We start from the raw sequence: 25,821 nt of genomic DNA on the forward strand, positions 1-25,821 counted from the left end.
GAGCAGCAAGAAGAAAAAACTGCACTGGCTAAATATCAGTCAGTGCAAATTTGAACATCTTCACTATTTATTGTGAATGTAGTTGAGAACTCACTAACCAGTATTTGCAAATGGGAAGGTTGTGTTATTGTATTGTTATGCTTGGTTGTACAATCAGCCAGATGTGTAGACTCAGTTTGGCCTTGGACCTATCAAGTCCTGAGTCCTTCGGGAGATAGGGCGGTATATAAATATGATTAAATAAATAAATAAATAAATTAAATAAATGCAGATGTTCTTGTTCAATAATATTAAAGGTATTGTCACAGGATATAAGCTGCTCCAAGTAAAGCCTTTATGCCGAATCTTTTCATTACAGAGGTTGCATGTTCAAATTCTGTATCCAAATTTCAGCAATTCTTTTTTAATAAACCCCATTATCCCATTATAGGCAACATCCAATATACAATTTGAAACAATCAAAACAAAACACATAACAGCCCAGGCAAAACAGCTGTAACAGTACAAAAATCATGACAGGGACTCCACTAACATATTCAACCTAGGAGGGTAGGTGCCATCTTTAGGGGGATCCTTCTCCAGACATCAGGGGCAGGAACACGGAAGACATGGTTCCTTGGTTCACGATGTGACACTATTTAATTGAAGGGACCTGGACTGCACCCACTTTGTCTGAACATACCAGGCAGGCAGAAATGATTGGTGACAAGGCAGTTCTGCAGATAAACCAGACCCCGGTGGCATGAAGGGCTTTATAGTTAATGACCAGCATTTTAAATTGCACCTGGAAGCCAACTGGTAGCCATTGCAGCTCAAGTAGCAACACTGGCATATGAGTATAACAAGAAGTACTTGTATTTCTACCATTTACACATATAGCTCCCAGAAAGTCTTCAAGGGCAGCCCCATGTAGAGTCTATTGCAATAGTCCAGTCACAAGATGAGTAAAGCTTGAATGAGTATCTGAAGGCTTCCTGGACAAGAAAAGGACTCAACTGATGTACAAAATGAACCTATGCAAAAGCCTCCTGGCCACGGCTGCCACCTGCTCTTTGTGCCAGGGGTCTCCAACCTTGGCGACTTTAAGACTTGTGGACTTCAACTCCCAGAATTCCTCTGGGAGTTGAAGTCCACAAGTCTTAAAGTTGCTAAGGTTGGAGACCCCTGCTTTGAGCAGTAGCTGCAAATTCAGGAAGACTTCCAATTTGCACACCAGTCTCAAAATGGGGACCCCATCCAGCCCCCTCCAAGACAGTGAAAATGTTCCCTGCCTGGGAGCCCAGACAGCCCCAGCCACTTAATCTTTTGAGGAACAAGCCAAAGTCTGTTCCTCCCATCCAGATTCCTGAACAATTTCAAGCTTTTCTGGTTTCATGAACAATATAATTGAAAGAGAGGAACAAAACTACCTGAAGATGGTGATCTAATACTACAGATTCCAACCCAATTGTTTCATTAGAAAGATGGCACATTCAAATTCTCTTTCCAGATTTCAGCAGTTTTTTATTATTAAGCTTCAATTACTATCACATAGCTTTCTTACACTGACAACTTGGCCATTCCTTACCTCATGCTAGTAGATTTTTAACATTGGAAGTCACTCTGGTGACAACAGCAAATTTTGCAGCAGCGTCACCACTTTAGTTTTATTAGACCCTTTATCTTCTCTGTTCCCTTTTAATGTAGCTATCACAATTCAAAGAGTCTTAGATTTGCACTGATGATGTTACATAGTTGGGTAATGAAATGTCTGCAAGCAAACAACCAAGCTCAGAAGGCAGCAAGAACCCTAAGCCAAATATATTATCTTCTATGAGACTAGAGAAACTGGGCCACTGATAAAGAAAGATATCAAAAACTTTGGAAAAGAGCAAAGGAAACTAAAGAAGGAGCTCTAACAGAAATTTATTAGATCAGCCTGGCAGTCCTTGTGGAAGCATCACATTTTTCAGGTGCAACCTTTCTAGAATGATATTGTAGCTACATAAATTTGAAGATTCATATTTGGTGTATGATCAAATTTGGTTGCATCCTCTGACATCTGCCTTTCTTTTATCCAAATATCTTCCCTTCTTGCTGGGAGCAACTCCTGTTCATCCAGGCACACCTTCGCTTCAGATCTAGGCCTGTAAAAAAGTCATACAAACCAACACTGCCACCTTTTCTGCCCCTATATTCCTGGCTCTTTTTCTTTTCCCACCAGGAGTCCATATTTCACAATCCTGGGTCACTGGATATCTTATTTAAATATTTTTGGATGGTAAAATTGGGTGGAAAATCAGTCCCTTTTATCTTATTTTAAAATTATTGTAATACTTCTACTAAACAAGCATGATATTGGTATCTTGTTTCTTGAGACCCATTTAGTTTCATTGCTTTCATTGTGGAGAAAATGACTTCACATTCCTTACACTGAAACCCAACTTAAATTGGCTTAATTGTGAAGCTTACCTCAAGAGGAACTAAAATGGTGGGTGACCCTGGTGTGTCTTTGGGATAGAGAATCTCCAGAACAGAATTGATCTCAGTGCTCACTACAGCTCTGCTGATAAACTTGCCATCTGGCCAAGTCACTTCCAGGCTGCTAGGTTCATCCTGTCCTACAAGGAAAAAACACAGGGAATTGTTGAATAATGGAGAAAACTGCAGCCACCATAGAAAGAGGAATGGTTGTTAAAAACTACCCTTCCTTCAGATTCATGCTTAGTTTTCCTCCTCCCAAATTTTAATAGCTGTTCCCAACAGAGATGAAAGAACTTGCGATGTGATGCAGTTGTGTTGTTCCATCAACTACTCTGTGCCAAGACCAGCAGGGTTGTGGAATATTTGGGCATAGAGGCTCCTTGAATTTCTGAGCCACTTGGCTTCACTTACAGCGCAATCTAACCTGGCAATGCCCCACTAAACTAAGCCACCTCAAGGATGCAGAAGGGTAATGAGGTGTGAAGAAATGCAGTGCCTTCTGCAAAAAAAAAAACAGCTGAAGGAGCAAATCAGGGCTTTGCTGTAATACAAATAGTCTACTTTCTGGGAATGCAAATTACTGTGAACACCCTTTATTCTCCTGAGGAAGAATTAGCTATCATTAATACATAAGATAATAACATTAACTTGCTAAATATTTTCAAAGAAAAGGATTATGATTGGATAATAGGCTTTATTGCAACAGTAGTTTAGTAGTCCGTGGATCCCCTATAAAGTAGGGGGCTGCTACAGCTCTTAAAAAAGTTGCTGCTGAATTGGCAGACTTGGGAAAACATTTAAAAGTATGAAATGTATTATAATGAAGATTTTTCAGTATGCTCGCTCGACCTTAGTAGAATTGTAGGACGGTAGGGATGAGGCTCTGAACTAATTTTTTTTGAAGGAATAGAAAGATAAGGATATAAGTTAGTTAGTGAAAGGACAAACCTAATGTTTTATCTAATTTCCAGTCCCAAAGGTGCTTTTTCAGGAGGCAACTGGACTGTCTTGTTTTTTTTCTTTTGAAGATGTTTTGCTTTTTCATCCAAGAAGCTTCTTCAGCTCTGGCAGGATAGTCTTCAAAAGAAAAAACCTCCTGAAAAAGCACCTTTGAGACAACCATGACCTGGATGACTGAGAATCTCTACAGACTACTAGTTTGCAGCGTTTCTGGTGATGTTTGGTGAGTATTAGGAAGGATGAGAGACAAGGAAGATCCATAAAAAAACCCAAAAAACCTAAATCGGTCACAAGAAAACAAAATTGAAGTCCATATTAAGGCAATGCCTTTCTTAAGTTAGGGTTTAGAAAATAGCATGCAAGCTTTTGAGTTTTCAAGAATTCAAAATTCAAAAAAAGAAAAAGAAAAAGAAAAAGAAAGAATTCAAAAATTAAAAAAGCAGTGTGGAACAGAGTGGAGAAATATTAATTGAAGTTTGTTAATAATTGACCCATGTTTGCAACAATTTCGGGGTCATATAGCACTATCTGTCTGCATATGACCCTATCAAATTCAGAGGTGGTGTTAGGTTGCACCAGGTTTCTCTCTCTCAAATTTGATTTGGAAGAAGAAATAAGTAATAACTAGTACTATATACGACAGGTAGCCCTCAACTTACGACCACAACTGAGTCCAAAATTTCTGTTGCTAAACAAGACAGTTGTTAAGCCCCATTTTACTACCTTTCTTGCCACAGTTGTTAAGTGAATCACTGCAGTTGTCAAGATAGTAACACAGTTGTTTAAGTGAACCTGGCTTTCCCAGTGACTTTGCTTGTCAGATGGTCACAAAAGGAGATCACATGATCCTGGGACACTGCAACCATCATAAATACATGCCGTTTGTCAAGTGTCCGAATTTTAATCACGTGATCCTAGGTCGTAAGTGTGACAGTCATAAATCATTGTTTTCAGGGCCATTGCAATTTTGAATGGTCACTAAACAAATAGTTGTAAGTCAAGGACTACCTGTATTGGACTAGTAGGCAGATGGCTAGGGCAAAAGAGCCCTGGGGCCACACACCACTCTGCATTCCAAGCCCTGCCTCTACTCCTCCTCACTCACCCAAGCCGAAATGGGCAACAGGCTCCATCTCACACAAGTACCCAGACCCTCCATCAATGATGCGCAGATGGGCACCACTGTGCCGTGTGAACAGCACCACTTTAGCACCACGAGCAAATGCCCCAAAGCGTGTACGTGGAATCACCCGCAGCCAGTTGTTGCCAGCACCCTGTGGAGATGGACAGACAGACTCAGCCAAAGGATGAAGTGGTCATGGAACTGAGGAAGGACTTTCATGCTTGTTGACATATAGATTTGATTTTAAACACATTAAGAGAGGAAACTTTCTAAACCTACCTCATTGACTTTGAAGACTGAGAGTGGCTGTGCCATGGATTCACCATGTGAAAGAATTAAATCCAGCTTCCCGTCACCATCAAAATCTACCACCACTCCTCCTAAAATGATATAATTTCAGTAAAGAAATGTATCTTTGCTCATCACTTTTGTGAAAGGGCCACATTACTTAACCGTGATATTGAATGATATAATGCCCAACATGAGAAAATCAGAACATAGTTTCTTCTTCTCTGCGCTTGATTCCATTCAGTTTCCCTGCAGTGGTATTTGTTGTGCTATCTACTCCACAGAGACTATTTTTCCTAGTGCCAAATCCTCTATTAATAAGAGCCCTTTCTGCTCCTGATATTCAGGAATTAAGTCTCCTGGCTGTTGATAGGTATCACACACAAAGGTCATTCTTCTCTTCCTTCATATGCTTTAAGAGGCAGCCAATCATGGAAACAACCCACAGGCCATGGGGTCAGGCCACATGGATGTTTTGTCTCCGAGCCTAATACAAATAATTATGATCTTGTTATGATGCATCACAGGACCCAGGTGAAGATTTGCTGGTCTCTCCCTTTCTCCCTCAAACACCTGCAATATTTGCGTCAGTTCATTGAGTGTTTACAAAACACAGATTTAATGCAAATTTATCATATAAATACACTGTTATTTGAAACCATTACACTCACAATTTGACATTTCCTAACTGTGCCCACTGCCAACAACCCAGATATCTAGATTTTCCTGGCACAGAGAGGGGTCACTGGTACACAATTCATCACTGGCAGAAGGTCTGTCCCAACCATTGCCAATAGGTTACAGCAACCTCTTTTATATCTGTTTTATTCTTGCTAAGTGATGCATGATAATCATGCTCCACAAAAGACATGACAATGATTCACCTGTGCCACGCCCCTCTGGTTCCACAGCATCGCCAGGGTTTAGTTCTTCAATAGCTGGGTCGGCATGTTCTCGGCGGATAACCCTGCAGCAGAAAAGGACTGCAGTAATGAATGTTGTCCTCCCTGAACAGGACCTTAATTTTGAAAGTCTATTTCTGGTGATCACCACCCTGTATCTACAGGCTAGATCTCTAGGCTGCATCTGCTTTTGCCACTGTTCTTTTCTCTGGAAGAGACTTTGCACATTTGCAAAATGATAAATTTGGCACGGACTCCCTAGACTTACCATATGCTGCTGCTATCACTTTATTAGTCAGAGAAATGTAAGCAACTCTGTTTAACAAGCCATTGATTGCCTACAATTAATGGGAACTGTGCATAAGTGCTAATTAGTGAAAGCCAGAATCTCCAGGGATTGGTCTAGGCAGAACAGACTGCTGTATCAGTAGTGAGATAGTCACAACATTGTCAACTGTATAAAGAGTGGCTGGAACTAAATGGGACCCTTTCCATTCTGGGTGAACCACCTTACTCCTGTGGATTATAACACAGGAGAGTAAATACCACTGTACAATGGATTAAGAATTACCCCTCCCAGCTGTCTCCTCTCATGTTCTCAATTTGCATGCACAGCTTTTTAAAGGCAGGACGATTTCCACCAGACTCTGCTGGGAAACCTTTCTTGCAGTATCCAGGGCCAAGCAAGATAGGGAGCCCACTGCCCTAGCCTCTGGTGGCCATGTGGCTCTCACCCACCGGAAGAGGCGGTTGGCAGACGAGCCACGATACGCGATGTTGTTGAAGAAGACTTCCAATTCCTGGTCATTGTCAAAATCTGCAGCGATGACGGTGCGGACAGGTGATGGCATGGACAGTTTGGGCGTGGCAATGTCCTGGGGGAAGGACGGGGATTAGTGGGGCAGGGCTTGGGCTTGAGCAGGACCAAGAGGAAGTAAAGATTAGGAATAGATTTAGGTGGTTGGAGACTTTGTTGCTGGGCTGAAAAGTAGGAAGCTAATTGCAGCAGGCAATTTTAAAAGTCTATATAGTTTCATGAAGGAGTGTTCTTGAGCTGGGAGATAATCCTTAAAAAATGGAATTTCTGGTCATCCAATTAGGGTATAGACATCAGTCTCTTTGACGATTGGACCTAATCTATGTGCTCCATTCTTTCTTACAATACTTTACTACCAGAGTTCCCACATCCCCTTTCCCTGCTCAGAGCCCAGGACATTCCAAGCATATGCCGGTGTTGGACTTCCCTTTTTCAGATGGCACTTACTCGGAAGCGGATACGCCCACCTGCATTAACCTGCAGATAGAGCCGGTGTGGTCCATTCCAGTTACCATAGATTACGTCAACTTTGCCATCACGATTGAAGTCAGCTAGGGCCACTCCACGACCATGTTGGTAGGGATCATCCAACCCTACGGAGGATGACAGGGAAGTCAGCTGGATGAACATTCCCACGTACTATACTGAACTGAATCTTATGCTGTTTTGGACCTCAAGGAATTTAGGCTCGATGGTGGCAGAGGACAGAAGAGGATTTTCTGGCAGCTAGTTTAGCTGAGAAGGCATATGAGGGGCTGGCAATCTGCTTTTCACCTCCCCCTACCTCCGCCCAAGCTCCTTCTCGCCAATGTGTTCCTATTCCCTTGATGACATGGAAGGAATGTTTCTAAAGAGAATAGGTGTCATCAGCAGCACGGCGGTGATGGATGCCAGCCTGACATTTCGTTAAACTCCAGTGATCATCAGCCAGACGCTAAATAACTGGTGGTTGAGCCTGGGTGCACTTATAACCCCCTCCTTCCCCAGAAGTAGGCAGGCTGGGATGGGGGAAAAAAATCTCAACTCTAGTAGGATTTCAAGTGTCCAGCAACTACATAAATCATTTTAATTTTATAAGGCATGCCGCCCCCAATACCCTTGCCCAGGCTGCATACTCACCAGTGCTGGGTGCTACATCTATGAAGGTACCGTCGCCCTGGTTCTGAAAGAGGAAGTTGGCTCCGTTCTCATTATCACAAAATATGTCAGAGGCAGCTTCACTGAGAATGGGACCCACCGCTATGCCCCGACCCCCTGGGAACAAGAGGAGTGAAAGCTCCAGAGCACTCCCAATCATCTGCTCCCCGTGAAGCAGTAACTACACTGGAAATAAATCCTAGCCTGAATATAAGACCAAAACCCTAACCATGGATTCATTCTCCTATTTCACATCTCTGTCAACAGTGAATCCTATGAATTGATAAAACACTGAAATTCATTGTGACGATCCCTATTTTACCTTGAAGTTCCATAACATTCACGAAAATATTTGGTAAGAATACAGGGCCTTTGAGACTGAATGCTAAGCCAAGACCTCTGAAGATGAATGGAACTAGAGTCAGAGACTGGCCCAGCATTGTGTGAGGCAAGTTTTCCCCTCCATCTCAGAGGGTCTGTTTCTGGCAGCCACAATTCAGCTGGTGGCTACAATTGTGTTGCCCTAAAGCTCCAGATATGCTGCTGTGCCTGGATAGTGTAGGATTTTAAGAAGGGACCGATGGAATATTTTATCCCCCCCACCCCCCAGTGCATTATGGAATGGAGAATTTCAGGGAAAAAATATAAGCTGCTGTTCAGAGGACATGCTAACATGGAAAAAAACATCAATTACATTCTATGGCACTAAAAGATAAATTTATTTTGAACCTTAAGGCAACACAACAAAGGAAAACCCCACGGAGAACATTTTGTAAGAGTTCCTTCAAACCTGCAGTTCATTCTGATCAAAGGTCTCCCCAGTTTATATCCTCAGGTCTTCTTCAGCAATATAGCAACTTTCTGCTTCCCTCATACCTGTGAATTTATTGACTCCAGCTTCTGCAGCCACATCATTCAGTGCCACAATACCATGCTCTAGGTCACTGGCAGCTGTGTCCATCTCAATGAGGGCATGAGGACCAACTCTTCCATTGGCATAGTTAGCTATGTAAATGGAATAGCGGCCAGACCCCTGCAGGAAGGAAGGAAGGGAGTAGAACCGCTGAGAACCACGCTCCAATGAAACATTCCCATCTATTCCCCACATGTTGGATAGAATAGCTAGATTCACATAACATGTGAACCCACCAAACCAGAGGAACAAAACACAATTCCTAGGTTCCTATATTATGCTCAAATAATATAGTGATGGTGTAACACAATAATCTGATTCATATAATGAAATGGCTGAGTTTCCAAAACACAACGAGCCACAAAATATTGAAGCCATAGTCTGGCATATTGGGTGCCTCCAGTGAGTTGCAGTTCCACAGCCATGATCCTTATCCTTATAAGTCTGGTAAAGAAAATGCCATGCCAGACCCTTGAACATACAAGCAAAAACAGTCTACTCAGACATGGTTGTTTTCTTATCCTTGCTAGGGGGCTTCCAAAAGGAACATGCCAGGTCTTCACGTGCCCATGTTTGCCCCAGGCTTCTTTGTCAGCCACCATCTGCCCCCTTTTGTTCTCCCATGGCACCCTGATTTAGCAATAATCATTGGAAAACAAACCACGCAAGGTAGAGAGAGAAGAAAATGCAGGTGACAGGGGCATAAATCACCCAGACAGGCGGTGTTTATCAGCAGCACGGCACTCGCCTGGCACTGCAGCCCCTGATGGGAGTCCTGACAGCTGTGGGGGAGGGGGCAGAGCCTGGTCATAGGGAGACTGGGTGGAGAACAAGGCCTCTTCAAAAACATTTTTTTTCTCTTTACGCAGCTTAGATTATGCTTCTTTGGTTCCAATTTCTTTTCTTCCGCATATATGCCAGAGACCAGCGATTCTGAGATGATAGCCCCAGTGAGCCAACCTCATGCACTCACCAGCCTGTCTACGCATGCCACGGAACGCCCAGCAAACCGGCTTGCCACACCCCGGTTCACCTCATCGCTCAAGATGTCCTCCCAGCGTCCATTGCGGAACTTGAATAGTTTATCTGTATAGGTGGCTACACCTGGGAAAGAAAGAAAGACATCAAGCATCTTATGGCTTCAGGCTGTCCTCCATCTCAGTACATTCTTTCTTTTGTCAAAAATGGGGAACCAGGCAGAGCTGTGTTTTCTTTAGACCCTCAGCTGAGTCCTTAAGAAAAAGGGCTCCAAGATTCCAGCGATCAGAGGTGGAAATATTTGGCATAAACTCCTCCTGAAACAACACATTTGCACTATGCAGATGTGAAATTTTTATGTACGTGCAGATTGTATATGTGACCATCGCACAATCCCTGTTCCACCTTATCACTACAAACTGAATCCTTCTTTTTTTCTTGTCCGCTTTGCTACCTAGTTCCTGATTGTCAGCCTTTACAGCTTCTCCACTCCAATACCCACTCTCAGTGAATCTCTAACTGCTAGCTAGTATGCAGGGCTGTGACTGGGACTGCACTGCCGTGAATGCAGCAACTCCAACAAAGCTTAAGTGTTGGTAAGGGAGGTCCAGAAGAATACATTCATTAAGGAAAAATGTGCCAAAGCAGCACGGAGCCATGTACATCATAAAGGGAAAAGGGAAAAGAAAAAAATCGATGGCCAGACCCTGATGCCGGGAGTAATGTGATTGGCTGATTTAAAGAGTGGGAGTCTTTGGTAGCTGCAAAGCTGTAATTAGGTGTGTCAGGAAGACAGATAAGCAGAACCAAGAGTAGATCAATGAGGCAGGTAAATGGCCCAGCCCAACTCTGGAAGGAGCAGGAGCTTGACGGTGTTTTTTCTAGGGAAAGGGCCACAGAGATTTAAAGAGGAGCTTTGAGCAAATGGGAGGAAAGCACTCGTTGTTCCAGGGTTGCCATAAGCTATTCAGAAAGAATCTAGAAGCAGCCAAAATCCAGCATGGAATCTTAACAGAAAAGCCAATGGTCAAGCAGCATTTCCCAGAAAATCCCACAAGCCCATCTGATGCTCGAAAAAGAAAAGAGGCCTGTTATTCTAACTGCAATTTCTATTAAGCAAGGTTTAGGCCATAAAGATTATGCCGGCAGGGTACAGACGTGGACTAGGGCTATATATGTGACTTCGGCAAGAGCGTATCGTAAAGGAGTCCAGTGCCAGCCTAGCAGTTAGATACTCAAACTCCCAAAGGAAAACGATAACGTCAGTGGAGCCACAGAGCCCTAGACGCTTCAGAGGTTTGCTATTTTCTCTCTGTCCTATTCACCTCAAGGAACATTGTCCCAGAGGCGCTCCTTCATCCCCTGCAATTCTTAGCCCTCAGAGCTGCAGTCGCTGCTGGCAACTAAAGATCTGGCAAAACCCTGAGTCAGCAGCCAAGTCTCTCTACCACCTCCCCCACCTCCCCACTCCGTCTGTCAGCCCCACTGCTGCCAGAGAATCGACAAAATCACTCAGCTGGGAAATTAACTCCAGGCTTGAAACATCCCACCCTGGTGGCCAGTGAAGGTCAGGAAATGAACGCCAGTGGTACAAGGCTAGCAGGTGAGGTCCCAGAGTAAACTATGCAGCAGGCAGCCTACAGGACACCACAAACAAGAAAGAAAGATGTCTGAACAGACTCCTGGTCTTCATCCAGCCACATCACTATGTGTCTCCTCTGAGAATCACTTCTAGTTTCTGTCACCTCTTTTGGGAGGTTAAAGAGATGCTGGAACTAGTCAGCACTGGTTAAGCTGCTACAATGGGATGATTTCCAGACATGCAGTACGTTGTATATCATAGTTAGATGGATATCAGAAGATGAAGGGAAATGCAAAGAACATTCAAAAGGTTTGATGGGTTAATTTGGTTGTCAATGGTAAGTTAAATGTTAGGGATGGATGACTTTGACACACACCAGAAAAGGCATTATTGGTGTTTAGGAAGTAAATTTCTTCCCATCCATCTCCATCAATGTCACAGGCTGTCACACCAATTGCATTGCCCTGGCGATCCCTCAGTGCATAGTAGGGGGAGCTGTGTTCATCCACTGCAAGATTTAACAGCCGGCCCCGTGCCTTGTCGTACTTCAGCACCAGGTTGGGTCCATTGTACCTAAAGAAACAGAGAGTAAGAAATGAAGCAAGAGTGAGCAAGAATGGTTTCAGATATTAGGCCTTCTCAATAGTTTTTCTCTCTTTTTTCCTATCAAAGTGAAGTCTTCCATTGCTGCTAATGTAGTTCCTCAATTAGGCAACCAAGCATTCCCAATATCTTCTTGGAGAAGAGAAAGGAATGGACTTTAATGAAGAGAACAGTGATGGGAACCAATATGCTTTCCATATTTTCTCATCGTTTGCACCGCTCCGCCTTATTAAGAAGCCAGTAACTCAGCCTGAGTTCTAGCACACTGGATTAATCACCTCCCTGCCTCTTTTCTGCCATAATGGATTTGTTAGATTTTAATGAGTCACAAGGCTCTCAGCAACTGCCACAGCTACCTTTCCAAAAAACTGTCCTATTTTGTGAGAAAAAGTCAACAGAGAAAAAGGAATAGAGCCATTGTTTTCCTCATGTCTGCTGAACACATCACACATTTATGAAAATGCTTTGAAGTACAGATTTAATACATTAATCTGGTAAGATTTTGAGACACATAAATCACCAAAGTTGATTAAAACCCTTCATAGGACAAAGTACAAAGTTCAGGAAGAGTGATGCTTATGGAGTTTAGGATTATATTTTAAAAAAATATTAGGAAAGTCTATTTTTTCATCCAATATAAGACAAATGCGCATAAAAATGTTTTGCCACTTATAGTTATGCATGTTTAAATCATTTTGTTTTACTACATAGCTTATACTGTTCCCTTCTTCCTTCTTCAGATCAGTGAGATTCATTTGGAAAAATAGGTTAAAGAAGAAGGGTTGGATTTTGTGTTTCCTATATTTATAGAGACAGAGTTCTTTTTCTAAATCTTTTCTGACATGCTGAAGGATTTAGGGATTAAGTCAGGCACCACTGGGGCTCCTCAGGAAAATGGAAACCAAATGGTAAAGGCCCAAAAGAATTTCTTTCTTATCTTATTTCAGACAACTAATGTATGCAAGATGCAAATAGAAGTTTCCCCTCCTATTCAGGAATTGGGATTTATCTGCAGCTGTATTGTTAAAAGGCATATTACATGGGTTTGACCTAAAGCCCTTGTCAGGAAGAGACACTGGGAAGATCTGTGATACAGCACTGACAAAAACTTAAATTACTGCAGTATCAGATCAAGAATACTGCTTTTATATACTACTTATCAGTCTTATTAATGGATTTGGCCAAAGTATACCCTTCCTCTAGTTGTGTTGAATTCGGCTTGTTTGATTAAGGGAGAGTTCTGAATTCTTTGAGACATCCATCCATGTTAACATCACACAATGCAAAGTTGCAGAAACGCCTGAGTGGTTTCATCTGGCAGCTAATGATGTGTGACTCTAATGTGGTTAGCATAGAGTTAGCTAAGGCTGAAAATGTACAGCACAGAGAGAAAATACAACAGAGGAGGAGGGCAGGAAGGGAGCCCTAGTAGCTAGTAATAAATATAGAATTTGGTAAAACCTTGAGGGAAATATTTGAAAACCCAGGGGAAAATATCTTGTCCTCAAAGGAGATTAAGAGGCGAGCCTTTCAAGAAACCAATTAATGCAAAGGGCCAAGCCTGTATCAGAGGCTGAATTTTATGTGTCAGTGGTTCTATGAAATGGCCTTAGTAACACATTTTGGCTATTATTCTAAGTGTATTTTGAAGTGAGGACTTTGTAATCTGAAGTAGGAAAAACTGCCTTTAGAAAACATAGTAATCCTCTATTTTAAGATGTGTGTCTTGTTCATATTTGGTGCAATATATATATATTTTCTGATTCTTCAGCCTTTAATAAAAGTCGATTCAGAAAACACTGTAGTTTATATTATGGCTGAAATTATTATATATATAATCAGGGGTGAAATGCTCCCAGTTCGGACCGGCTCATCCGATCCGGTAGCGATGGTGGCTGCTGGTTCGGAGAAGCAAAAATCCCTGCCCCCTCCCCCTGCCCCTGCTGAGCCGTGCCATCATCAGAGGTTTTTTTTTTAACTTTTAAAAGCAGTTTTTCTTCAGCCGAAAACATGCCTTTAAAAGTTAAAAAAAAGCCTTTGATGATCCCATGGCTCGGCTGGGATTGCCAGAACCCTTTAAACTCTTTTTTTTAACAACCTCTTAGGCCGAAGAGGTTGTAAAAACAAAAGGTTTTAAAAGACTCCTCTGGAGATCCCAGCTGAGTTCCTCATCATCAGAGCCTTAAAAAACATGTTTACTACAAGCTCTTTAGCCGAATTATTTTAAGAGGTTCTGGGCTGCTATGAGGGAACTTCAGTTGGGATCATCAGAGGAGCTTTTAAAAACTTTTTTTCCTCTGGCAATCCCAGATGAGTTGCCTGATCATCACAGGCTTTTAAAATCACTTTTTAAATAACCTCTTACAAGAGCCCCCACCCATGCCCACACAATCCCCCTTCCTCACTTACCTATAATTGCTGCTCCCTTCAGGCTTGCAAAGCCATGCTTTACAACAGTTGCATCAGCTAGCAACTGAATCTGCCTGCCTCCAATCCATTTCCTCAGCGAGCAACTCATCTGCCTGCTTTGCTGGCTGAGGAACTCTGGGAATTGAAGTCCACTAACCTTAAAGTTATTAAGGTTGGAAACCCCTGATCTAAAAAATAAAAATAAAATAATAAAATAAAATAAAATATTTGTGCAGCTGAGATTTGGTGTGTTTCTGTAGTTTCACTCTAACTACACAAACACACAAAATCTCACAAAGCTGTCTGTGGCATTTTGTGTGTGTGTGTGAGAGAGAGTTGTGTTGTATTGTGTTGTGTTGTGTGTGTGTGTAAAGTGTAAAAGTTGGTTTTTGAGCTTTTTGTGGCTGTGTGAGGTTCCTGCTTGTTGCAGGGGCCATTTTGGGTGAAGTGCAGCTGCTTTTACATTGTGTGTGAGTCAGCTGTGTTGTGTTGTGTTGTGTGTGTGTAAAGTGTGAAAGTTGGTTTTTGGTACCTCTTATTGTTTTGTATACTTTGTTTATTATTTTTATTATTTATTGTTATTGACCACGCCCCCCAGTCATCTGACCACCAAGCCACACCCACCAATTAAGCCACGCCCACAGAACCAGCAGGGAAAATTTTTAGATTTCACCCCTCTATATAATGATATAATAATCTGCCTCTTGGAATCTTTCAGCTATTTGACTAACTCCAAGATCTCCCATATTCTTCTTCTAGAAAGATCAGCGGGAAAGAAACTTACATGTAATAAAAGCCACATGTCTGGCTTAACATTGTTTTGGGTTGTTCCAGCACCTCTTTCAGAATGATATTCTTTAATTAATTTAATCATTGCAAGACTTGAAATGAGCTATATTAGAAAGCATAGCACTGGCAGTCCTAAGGTGGGAATCTTCCTGCAAAAGGTTGTACTCTGCGATGCAAAGCTGTCTAAATATGGGCAACTGCAGCCCATGGCTGAATGAGATGCTTTGTTATTCTTTATTAAGAGCAATATCAAAAGGAAATTAGAAATACCAGGTATATTAGATCTGCAAATGATACTTGCAAACTTTGCATAGACTGTCTTCTGGTGGCAGCAGTTCTAATATATTTCTCACTCTTAAACTAGGAAATCCAAAGTATGGGTTTTGAGTGCCCTGGCAAGGGAATATGCTGCTACTGCTTGTAGGGCCTCCTGTGTGCCAGCCTGCCAAGCCAAGGTACTACTCAGTACTAAGATCTCCTCTGCTATGATCAAATTCCCCTTCCACAAAAGTGACGTATCTTTTCACTACCGGATTACATTTTTTTTTGCCCTCACAGGAATTTAGGTGACTTGTTTATTATTGTTATTGTTTCTTAATGTATTGCCTTTTAAATATATTATGATAACATTTTCTTTTGTTTTTATTGTATTCCATTCCAATTCTGTCAAGGGGCTTTAAGCCTAAATACCAAAGAAGTCACTATTGTGCCCTAAAGATGCATGTTTGGGGGGGGGGATGGACAGACTGACAATTACAGTGCACCTCAGACTAAATGTGACGAAGTGTAGCAAAAGCAGAAGTAAGTCTTTTCAGGCTGCAAATAAATCATATCTCAGAAGGAGGGTCCAATTGCTCTGCTTGCCTGTGTTAAGGCCATAACTAAAGAACTAGCACAATGTTTCTACTTTAGTAAGAATACTAACAAGGTGGTGACAGTTTAGGACAGAGTGATGGAGATGTCGCGTCTGGAATGCACATCCATGAAGGAAGGTCAGAGGAATGACGGGAATAAAAAGGATGGATGGATTCAGTGAACACATAGATTAATGAGTTAAGTTTGCCGGGTAAAGTTGCCTTTTAAGAAATCGAAGCAATCAGGGATTAATCAGGAACAGGTTGAATATCATTCCTACCCAGAGGAATATCTTACTGTAAAAAGCCCCACCCCACCCCCACCCCCACCCGCTTTCAAGCGGATGATCACTTCCAGCATTCCCAGTAAATTTGGTTGAATTAGCATTCTGGCTAGCAATTCTAGGATTGTAGCACAATGCACCTAAACACCATCTTTTGAAGGAAAGCTACAACCTTTCCCATTTGAGCATTGTCAAGATGTTTTGGACTAACGTCCGTATATTTTCCAATCATACGTTGAATGGGTCTTATGGATTTGTTATTTGAAATATCTAGAGGGGGCTAAATTAAGGAAAGCTGTAGGGTAGATATTCTGTAAAGACGCCTACAAATCTAAGGAAACGTGATTTTGTAGTCAGTAAGATTGGGATTAGTGCTGATTCCCACACTTAGAATTTTATAACATTTACAAGGATTATCCATCATCATTATTTTAAGTAATTGCAATATTATTAAATATGAAATGTGCAGCTCAGTTTTAGTCTCCATGTGTTAATGCATCACTTACAATCATTCAGAAGGGACCATTAATTTATTTTCATAATATTTGAGAATTAGAATTGATTTCTCCAAATTTGGAGCCCTTATCATTCTTAACTACTAGATAGAGTTAGGGGTGAGGCACTACAGCCCAACAAGTGGAAGGGCAGCAGGCTGGGGAAGCCAATGACCTGAAGTCTACCTGTGACAACAGCCTAGTCAAAATAGTCAGTTCATTATCTGAACTGTTCTTGACAGGATTATAGAATTCCTAGATAGAGATTATTAGGATCCTTTAAGAGCTGGACTCATACCGTTCTAACATAGAGTTAGTTCCTTCGTGAGGGAGATGTGAGGTTTTAAAATGTGATAAATAAATAAGGTATTGTTTCCTGTGGGATAACTTGCCTCTTCTTAATGATACATTAAAGTAGCCCTGGCAAGTATGAACACATTCCTGATTGTTCATTCATGGGAAACTTCCACTTCTCCATACGCACATTTGTCAAGGTATGTCCAGCATGATCACCCTAAAGGCAAAACATGCTGTTCCTCTTTGAGCAGCTGGCCAGGCTGGTTTCCATTTCCTTCTATCCTTTCTCTTCAAGGGACTGTCAGATTAGGGATGCAAGGAGCACACAGCTGAATGCCTGCTCACTCCTGTGCACCAACTCAAGCCAAGCACACTGTCAATAATGCGATGAAGCACTCTCTCACTCTGCTGCAGCCAATTAACACAATGTCAAGGTGCACACTGAGGCTGTCAGAAGAGCGAGAGAGAAGGTTGCCTCTCCTCAGAGTGAGAGAAAGTTTGTTTTTCTGCAGGTCAAACCAGGGCACTCTTCCACATGTCTTGACTTGCCTAAACTTTTCTTCACCTATGAGAAAGAGCTGTCTTTCAACAGTTTTCTAGACTTAATAAGATAATCTGGGTTCTAAAGATCACAGCCTTTGTATAATGCAGCATTTCCCAAACAAGTTTTCCAGTTACATTGGGAATACAATTCCCAGAATTTCCAGGCAGGAAAATTCTAGAAGCTGTCATTACAACTGGAGGGCATTAGGTTGGGGAAAGTCAGCACGAAGAATTGAGAGGAAAAAGTTCCCCAGCCTGAAAGTATGTGTGTGTATATAAGTATGTATGTGTGTGTGTGTGTATACACATAATATACAGAGAGAGGGGGAATCAGTGGAGAATCAAATTGGGGAAATCAGTGTTGATGGGGGAGAAGAGGTCAAGTCTTATCTTGCATTCTTTTATCTATCAGTAGCTAAAACTATCAGTACGACTAGGACTGTATGGCTCCACTTCAGCCAAGAAGGAGATATAGTAACAGCTTTGACCTGGTGCTTAGAACTAGGTTCCAATTACAGGTAGTCCTCGAATTGCAACCTCAATTGAGCAAAAAATTTCTGCTGCTAAGTGAAACATTTGTTAAATGAATTTTGCCCCATTTCATTATCTTTCTTGCCACAGTTGTTAAGTGAATCACTGCAATTGTTAAATTATATGCTGCATGTCCACCCAGGACATGAAAAAAATGGATGTTTGAGGGCAGGCTTTTTTGCATGCTGTGCACTGGTCTGGAACAGCTTCCCCATCCAGTCTGGGTGGCTTCTTCTCTGTGATCATTCAGTAAGGCTGAAGACCACTCTTCCATAGAGCCTGCGTAGCAGTGCGGGGACTACAGTTTGTGGAGCAGTTTAATGTTTTACTGATATGAGCAACCTTTGAAGAGGTGGAATACAGATGAATCCAAATGAAAAATTGCTAGCCATGGAGATGTGAATCTGTTAGTGAAAGAGACCACTGAGATTGAATGCAACTTCAGGGCAACTGAGATCCCTGGCAGTCCAGTGGGGATGAAAGAGAAGAATGTGGTCCTCTAAAACTATGCCCTTAGTAGTCCACGTGTTTAAAGCAGACTTGCTATCTTCTCTTCCTGCTATAGGGATGGTATGAATAGATGGAAAACAATTTAGCAAGAGCTAGGAAAAATCAAGGCCAAGAAGAGATTGAGAAGGCTCAGTGAAATGAATGTGGTTACAGAAACAATTTCCCTGTTTTCTAGGAAATCCTAGACAGAAGAGCTTTTCAAATGGATATATGTTCTTTCCAGCTCAGTGCAACTGAGACATGTTTTATGTCAGTCCAAGTTATATGAGCAGCGGCCAGCTATAAAGAGACAGTCCTCTCTGGCCCCTACTTCCTAGGTCAGTGATGGCAAACCTTTTTTTCCCCGGGTACCGAAAGTGTGCAACAACACACACACGTGCCAGCACCCATAATGCAATGTGTACCCCACTGCGCATGCATGCATGACCCCGCCCCATGCTGACCCCGTGCATACACCCCGACCGCGCATGTGCCCCCAGCTCCCTGCGCATGCACCCCACCCCCTCCCATGCCCCACTTTGGGCCTGGAAAGCCTCCTGCACCAACCTTTGCTGGTGGGAATGGCTTGCTCCATGCCCAGAAGTGGCAGTGCGACAGCCACTGCCACCAGGGGCGAGAGGGCGGTGGTGGTGAGACGGGCGGGCCGGGGCTTCCCTCCCACCCACCCCGCCCAACTGGCCAGCTCGGGGGCAAGGGGCAGCATTTTTTTTTACTCTCAGTTGAGATAGAATTTTTTTTCCTTTTAAGCTGAGATTTGGAAATTTTATTCATCTGTCATTTTCAATACATGTGTAGGCTACAAAGGAAGCCAAGCAGCCACAGACCAGCGGCCTCTTGGTCTGATGGCCGAATCTCTGCCGTTCAGCCGCTTTGGCAGCTGGGCTTTCTGTGGGCCACAGCTGGACAGGGCCCGCCACTGCTTTTTCCTCGCCTGGTGGGTCAGGGCACTTGAGCAACCCAGATGCCTCATGGCCGGCTGACTGTGAGTCTTTTGGCAAACTCAGCATGCATCGCCGGTCCAGGGGACAACCGGGTAGCAGCCTGTTCCCTGGCAAGACAAAGCAGCGGCTGTTCAATGGCCGGTGGCAGTGTCTCAGCTGGGCCACCTCAGCCTCCAAACGCGGGGAGCCACCGGCCAAACAGGTGCAGCAGGCAGGGCGGCGGAGGCCACGCATTCAGAAGCCGAGGTGGCCCGGCTGAGACACTGCCACTACCATCCACACATACGTGTCCCCCCCCCATTCCCTGTTTTGGCTCCTGCACCAAACTTTGCCGGCATGAATGGTCTGCCGTCGCTGCTCCTCTTCATCCTGCCAGCCTTGAGCTCCAGGCAGCATCCAGCATGGCCGCTCACACTGGCAAAAGTTGGTGCAACCCTCTCCAGCATCCAGCATGGCCGCTCACACTGGCAAAGGTTGGTGCAATCCTCTCCACTTCTTCCAAGGGAGCATGACCACTTCCTAGCCAGTGCATCTCTTACCACTTACTACGCTATCCTCTGGACCTCCTGGGGGCAGCTTGCTTCTCCTGGTTACGAGAGGTGAGGGGGCACGCCAGAACCCAGAAGAGGAAAAGGAGCAGAGCTGTTGGCTAGGCTGGGGCTTCCCTGTCTCCCTGCCCGAGTGGCCCCAAGCCTCTGGCAGGGAGGGAGGGAAGCCCCAGGCTGCTATTCCTGCTGCTGCCAGGGAAGCAGCAGTGCAAGAACCCCCATTGCCAGGGGTGAGGGGTGGCGGCGGCAAGGACAGGTGGGCCAGGGCTTCCCTCCCTCCCTGCTGAAGGCTTGGGGCTGCACCAGAAGTCTGTTTGGGTGGGGAGACAGGGAAGCTCTTGGCTCCAGTGGCAGGAGCAGCTGGCGGGTCAGCGAGGGCGATGGCAGGCTGTGGCAGCAGGTCATTCGTGCTGGCGAAGAGGCATTGATGGTTCCTCATCCTCCTGCCAGCCTCCACTCCAGGCAGCATCTAGCCAGCTATGCCTGGCATCCCCCTGCAGCAGCCCATGTGGATCCCAGGCAGTGCAGCTTTGGAGTCAGTGACAGGGCAGGCGGGTGGGTGCAGAGGAGCGACTGGGGGAGTGCTCCTGGCTGGCAAGGGGGTGTCCCAGGGAACACACCAGCAGCTAGTCTTCTGTTTACTGGCACGCATGTGTGCACAACAATCAGCTGGCTGGCTGATCTTCTAGTTTCTGGCACTGCTACACATGTGAAGGTCAGTGTTGTGACTCGTCCTCCCTCCTCTCCTCAGCCGGGCCCCTCCCGTCTCCAACCGGGCCTTTTATCAGACTCCGAGTCTGATAATGAAGATGAATGGCCTGTCATGCCTCCAGCCCCCGGCCCTGGCCCCATGCCCAGAGAGGATTCCAGGAGTGAAAGGAGTAGCCCAATAAACCTCACTCATACAGCGTGTGTTCCTTTGGCTCAGCCTTCAGAGCAGGAAGCCAGCCAGGTGCTAGAATTACTCGGACCTACTTCCTCTGACCCCTCCCTTTCCCAGACGCTGATAGCAGATCCAGCTGAAGACAATGCAGAAGGGGTGGACCCTCGCTTCCGGAGATCTGAGAGGCGACGCCAGCAGAAGGAAGGGTGGGACAGGCCTGGATAAATGCTGAGTCATGGAGCCACCCCCCATAGCCTATATAAAGGACCTGCTTTTGGCATTCCAACCTTGAGTCAAGCAAAGTCTTATCTAGTTTGCTGATACCGGACCCTATCGCTGAAGTCACAACTTGGACTCCTGCCTGATAAACCTCGAAGGAACTTGGCAAGCTGCAGAGGCTTCGTTGCCAAGTTTGTTACAGACTTCCTTGACTCGTTCGTCGGAGTGGGGGTGGGACACGACAGTCAGCTGACTGTCATGCGTGCATGAGCACCAGTAACCAGAAGACTAGCTGGCCGATGCGCATGTATGCACCGGAAACTCGGAAGAGGAATAGGCGACGCCGCACGTGCCAGGCAAACTGGCTCTGTGTGCTACTTCCGGCACACATGCCATAGGTTCACCCTCATGGTCCTAGGTCATGATTGCAGCCTGGACAGGTTGGGGAAGCTGGGGTGGGAGCTGAGAAGGGTACTGGCAGAGGTAGTTAATCAGGGAAGTGATCATGTGGGAGACAGTTAAGCTGTAAGCTTTGAGGATGTAACTATATATTAGTTCCACTGAAAACCCACATACACATCTGGAATTGAATCATTGCACAGATGTTATTTTTGGCTTATTCCAGAGGATCCATATCAATCTTTACATGTCCTAAGAGCAAAGTAGAATATGAACATGTATACTTTTCCTTCCTTTTACAGCCTTCATCAATTAAATGCCCTTCAGGGGTTTTCAAAGACATTTCTCATAGGTCTCAATCAGATCCCACTAACTGGGAATGTTAGTTTTAGTCCAGAACATTTGTAAAACCCCACAAACATAGCAGTGTCCAAGTTCTTCTGACAAACAGGGTTTGAATTCACACACTGTATTAAACTTTAATGTGATTCGTTTAGTTTTGAATTAATACAATATATGCACCCAGCCATTGTGAGTATAAGGTGATTTAAGGCTTTTCTTATATGTGAATTGGACCATTATAGCTTGTTCAATATACCATGATGAAAATAAATAATAGTTGTGGCATGGCTTACAAACAAATCTATATATTTGATTCTTACTGTATGGCAGTACACATACTAATTCATATATTGTATGGCAGTTAGCCAAACCTGCCCAGAGTTGCTTGAGATTTTGAGGAAGGCAATATATAAATTTAATAACAATAATAATAATAATAATTTGACTGAGTTGACTGAGTTTCATGTTTAATGAATAAAGTATATAATAATAATTTGACTATGGCAAAGGCAAGCAAGGATAGTACCAATAGTAATAGGTGCCTTGGGTGCAGTCCTGAAACAACTTGAGCACCACTTGAACACCATAGGCATTGACAAATTTGCCATCAGTCAATTGCAGAAGGCAGCTTTACTTGGAACTGCTTCCATCCTGTGATGATATCTGTAACACCATCAAACATCCAGATTTGCCTATCCCAGGTCCTTGGTAAGGACTCAATAGGTAGAAAAAATACCAAACCTAGTCTGAACATCTGGCTGACTGTGCAATGAATAATAGTAGTAGTAGTAGTAGTAGTAGTAGTAGTAATAATGATAATGATAATGATAATATTGAACTTGTTTTTTACCTTTTGTATGAGACCACCCTTTGGGATGTAACCATCTTCCTTGCATCCTGTTAACTCTAGACCAGGGGTTGGCAACCTTAAACACTCAAAGAGCCATTTGGACCCGTTTCCCACAGAAAAGAAAACACGGGGAGCCACAAAACCTTTCCCGTGCCTGATTATTTTCTGAGAGGCCACAGAACTAGCATATGTAGTTGAATTAAACGTTCTGTTTTCTTCTGAAACTTTTCTTTTCTTGGATTTATCCATGGTTGGTCTATCAGGGGTCGAAAAGCTCAATAAATCGCATGCTGGCGGGTATCACACATTGCCAGTTATGATGCATATTTTGAGTGACAGGGACCCGCAGCAGAGGGATGAAAGAGCCACATGAGGCTCCAGAGTCGTGGGTTGCTGACCCCTGCTCTAGACTATTCTTTTTCCTCAAATATGACTCCTTGTGAGGTGGCAGCCCCTCCCTCACCCACCAACTTCCCATGCATCTAGCAATACTTCGCATTTTTCTTGGTACCCACCCAGCCACGACAATCTCAAAGTCTCCATCCTGGTCTACATCAGTCACAGCCACACCATAGTTGAGCTGAGTCGGGTTGCTCTCATAGTCAGGGGGAAGGATTTGATCTGTGATTGCTGTGAACATGGGTTTACTACGCTGGGATCCTTCACCAGGCCAAGGCAGAACCAGGCTCCACAACAGCAGCAGCAGCAGCAACCTTGGCACCTATAAAGAGAAGCATGTGGCTACATCACCCATTCACTTAGTAGCTGGGAATTTTTTTTCTTAATGCAGGAATTCTGTAACAGATTATAAAACTATGGAAAATAGCAATAGCATTTAGACTTATATACTGTTCCATACTGCTTTACAGCACTCTCTGATTGGTTTACATATGTTGGCATATTGCTCCCAACAATCTGGGTCCTCATGTTACCAACCTCAGAAGGAAGGAAGGAAGGCTGAATCAATATTGAGACGGTCAGGATCGAACTCCAGGCTGTGGGCAGAATTTGCCCGCAATACAACATTCTAATCAATGTGCCAGCAAGGCTCAAAATCTAGCTTACTTTGCTCATTTCACTGCTACTTAACCATGCAGATAAGCATTGGCAGGGATAATGATAATTTATCAGGATATAACCATCCTGATAAATTCTTAGGGATAGCATTGCTACCACCCCTTGCAGAATTGGGCAAGCGGTTTTGGAGACTTTGGTTTGGTTCTGGATTGGTCAGCAGTTGCTAATGCTCAAGTATCAATAGAGATGTTGTTTTTTACTTTATTGTGGACAGGAAACTTCTGTTTCTTTATCTTCTGAGCTTTAAGGGGGAAGCATTGGAATGCTAGATCTATGGAAAATTTCAGCTGTTGTGAAGAGCAGGATGTGCTGACACTATAGTTCGTACCAAACATCTAGTTTCAGGACTGAAAGTCAATTCAGCTGTCTCAGAATTCACTCTGGGATGTGAAACCATATTAGCTTCAGAGTTCCACATCCCTGCTGAAGAGAAATAAAAATACACTAGGTTAGACCATTAGATCTCACGTTCATTCATCAGAATTAAAAGAAAGAGAAAGATGTCAGCTTTGGAAGCCATACTAGGCCGAAGGCTTCCATGCGCTGCCACAATTCTCCTCTGTGGGAAAGGAGGGGAGGAGTATGGTAGTGCAAGGGATGATTAGACATAATAACATTTTCTGCCAGTCAAGGTCAGGCTGGGTTCGCATCTGGAGAAGGAGTGGCTGGATGGGATGGTTGAGGATTGGAGCATGTGACCAGCAGAGGGGTCATGAGGATGGAGATTTTGGGGTTTGTATTACTGAGGGAGGAACCGGAATCCCCAGTTTCGGTTTTCCTCCAACTATGCCAGTTTACCTATGCTAGTAAAAGAACTTTGAAAGATGTTGGTTTCGGAGTCTTTTCTGCAAGAGGGGTTTTCTGGAACGCTGACAAAAGGACCTTAATTCATTCCTTCAAGAAGAATGTCCCATCTCTCTTCTTTGATTCCATCAAAGAGTAGGAGTTGATTTTTTGACTACCCTGAGCTAGAAGATGACAGAGAAAGAATCTATAAAAAAGCACCAGGCAACATAGTGTAGATTGAAACCCAAATGGAGCGATGTGAACAAGTATTTTAATAACATCACATTTCTGTTTTAAGTTGATCACATTCTGCTTCATAACTTTCCAGTAACTCTGATGAAGATTAGACAATCCTGAGGGCCATCCAGTCTGCTTCTTGAGGCAGGATCTTCTCAACATTAAAGCACTACCACAGAATGTCTGTTGATCTCTCCTCTGGAGTAGTCCATGCAAAAAAGAAGATGGCAGCAAATAAAGCATCTTGTGCCAGGAATCACCTTTCAGTTCAAGGTAGGCTCTGAGATAGGATAGCCTCTTTTACTTCATGAGAAAGCAATTTTGCAATGAGATTCATTAATCCAGGGCCTCTGGTGGCTCAGACTGCTAAAACAGTCTGTTATTAACACAGCTGCTTGCAATTACTGCAGGTTCAAGTCCCACCGGGCCCAAGGTTGACTCAGCCTTCCATCCTTTATAAGGTAGGTAAAATGAGTTGACTTTGTATATAATATACAAATGGATGAAGACTATTGCTTAACACAATGTAAGCCGCCCTGAGTCTTCGGAGAAGGGCAGGATATAAATGCAAATTAAAAAAAATAATCCTTAAAACAGATGAACATCTCTTCCCCTCATTTGTAAACACAACAAGAGTAGTTAAAGCTTAGCAAGAAAAAAGGCATTTCTTCATTCTGTCAGTATCCACATATGAAAACTCTTATATTTTATGTTAATAACTATCTTTCCTCCCCCAGCCAGGGTTGTCAGTTTGGAGTATTCTTATAATCAGTATTGTAGGTTAGAATCAATAGTCCCTTTAAAGTCCCTTGGAATGAAAGTGTGAAGGGGGAGAAGCCCATCGTTTCATCATGTTTTATCCATACTGATTGTGTGAATAAGAAGGCTGTCAAAATACATTATGGAATAGGTAATCTGTCTTGTGAACATTTCTACAGATAATAACTCATTAGCTCTATTATTGGCCTTTTGGGACTGTCCTAACCCCTCTTAGAAGTATCCTGTAGTATTAACACTTCTACAAAACAGATCTCAAGGTAAGCTCTTGCAAATCTTCCTCCT

General features: G+C 43.5%; 1 protein-coding gene across 3 annotated transcripts in view; it reads right to left on the minus strand.

Moving 5' to 3' along the window:
* CRTAC1 (cartilage acidic protein 1) overlaps positions 1-25,821 on the minus strand; it is a 36,578-nt gene that overhangs the window by 5,825 nt on the left and 4,932 nt on the right. For 2 of the 3 annotated variants that reach the window (XM_058188283.1, XM_058188282.1), the window contains exons 2-12: positions 23,175-23,380; positions 11,540-11,736; positions 9,577-9,707; positions 8,567-8,723; positions 7,673-7,807; positions 7,001-7,146; positions 6,475-6,611; positions 5,719-5,801; positions 4,826-4,926; positions 4,529-4,697; positions 2,452-2,600 (exon numbers count right to left, since the gene is read on the minus strand). In XM_058188283.1, the coding sequence (XP_058044266.1) occupies positions 2,452-2,600; positions 4,529-4,697; positions 4,826-4,926; positions 5,719-5,801; positions 6,475-6,611; positions 7,001-7,146; positions 7,673-7,807; positions 8,567-8,723; positions 9,577-9,707; positions 11,540-11,736; positions 23,175-23,380 (1,611 nt within the window). The remainder of the gene's footprint in view (positions 1-2,451; positions 2,601-4,528; positions 4,698-4,825; positions 4,927-5,718; positions 5,802-6,474; positions 6,612-7,000; positions 7,147-7,672; positions 7,808-8,566; positions 8,724-9,576; positions 9,708-11,539; positions 11,737-23,174; positions 23,381-25,821) is intronic. The other variant, XM_058188284.1, reaches the window with a different exon arrangement.

The sequence above is a fragment of the Ahaetulla prasina genome, chromosome 6 (genome assembly GCF_028640845.1).
Source record: "Ahaetulla prasina isolate Xishuangbanna chromosome 6, ASM2864084v1, whole genome shotgun sequence".
Taxonomy (NCBI): domain Eukaryota; kingdom Metazoa; phylum Chordata; class Lepidosauria; order Squamata; family Colubridae; genus Ahaetulla; species Ahaetulla prasina.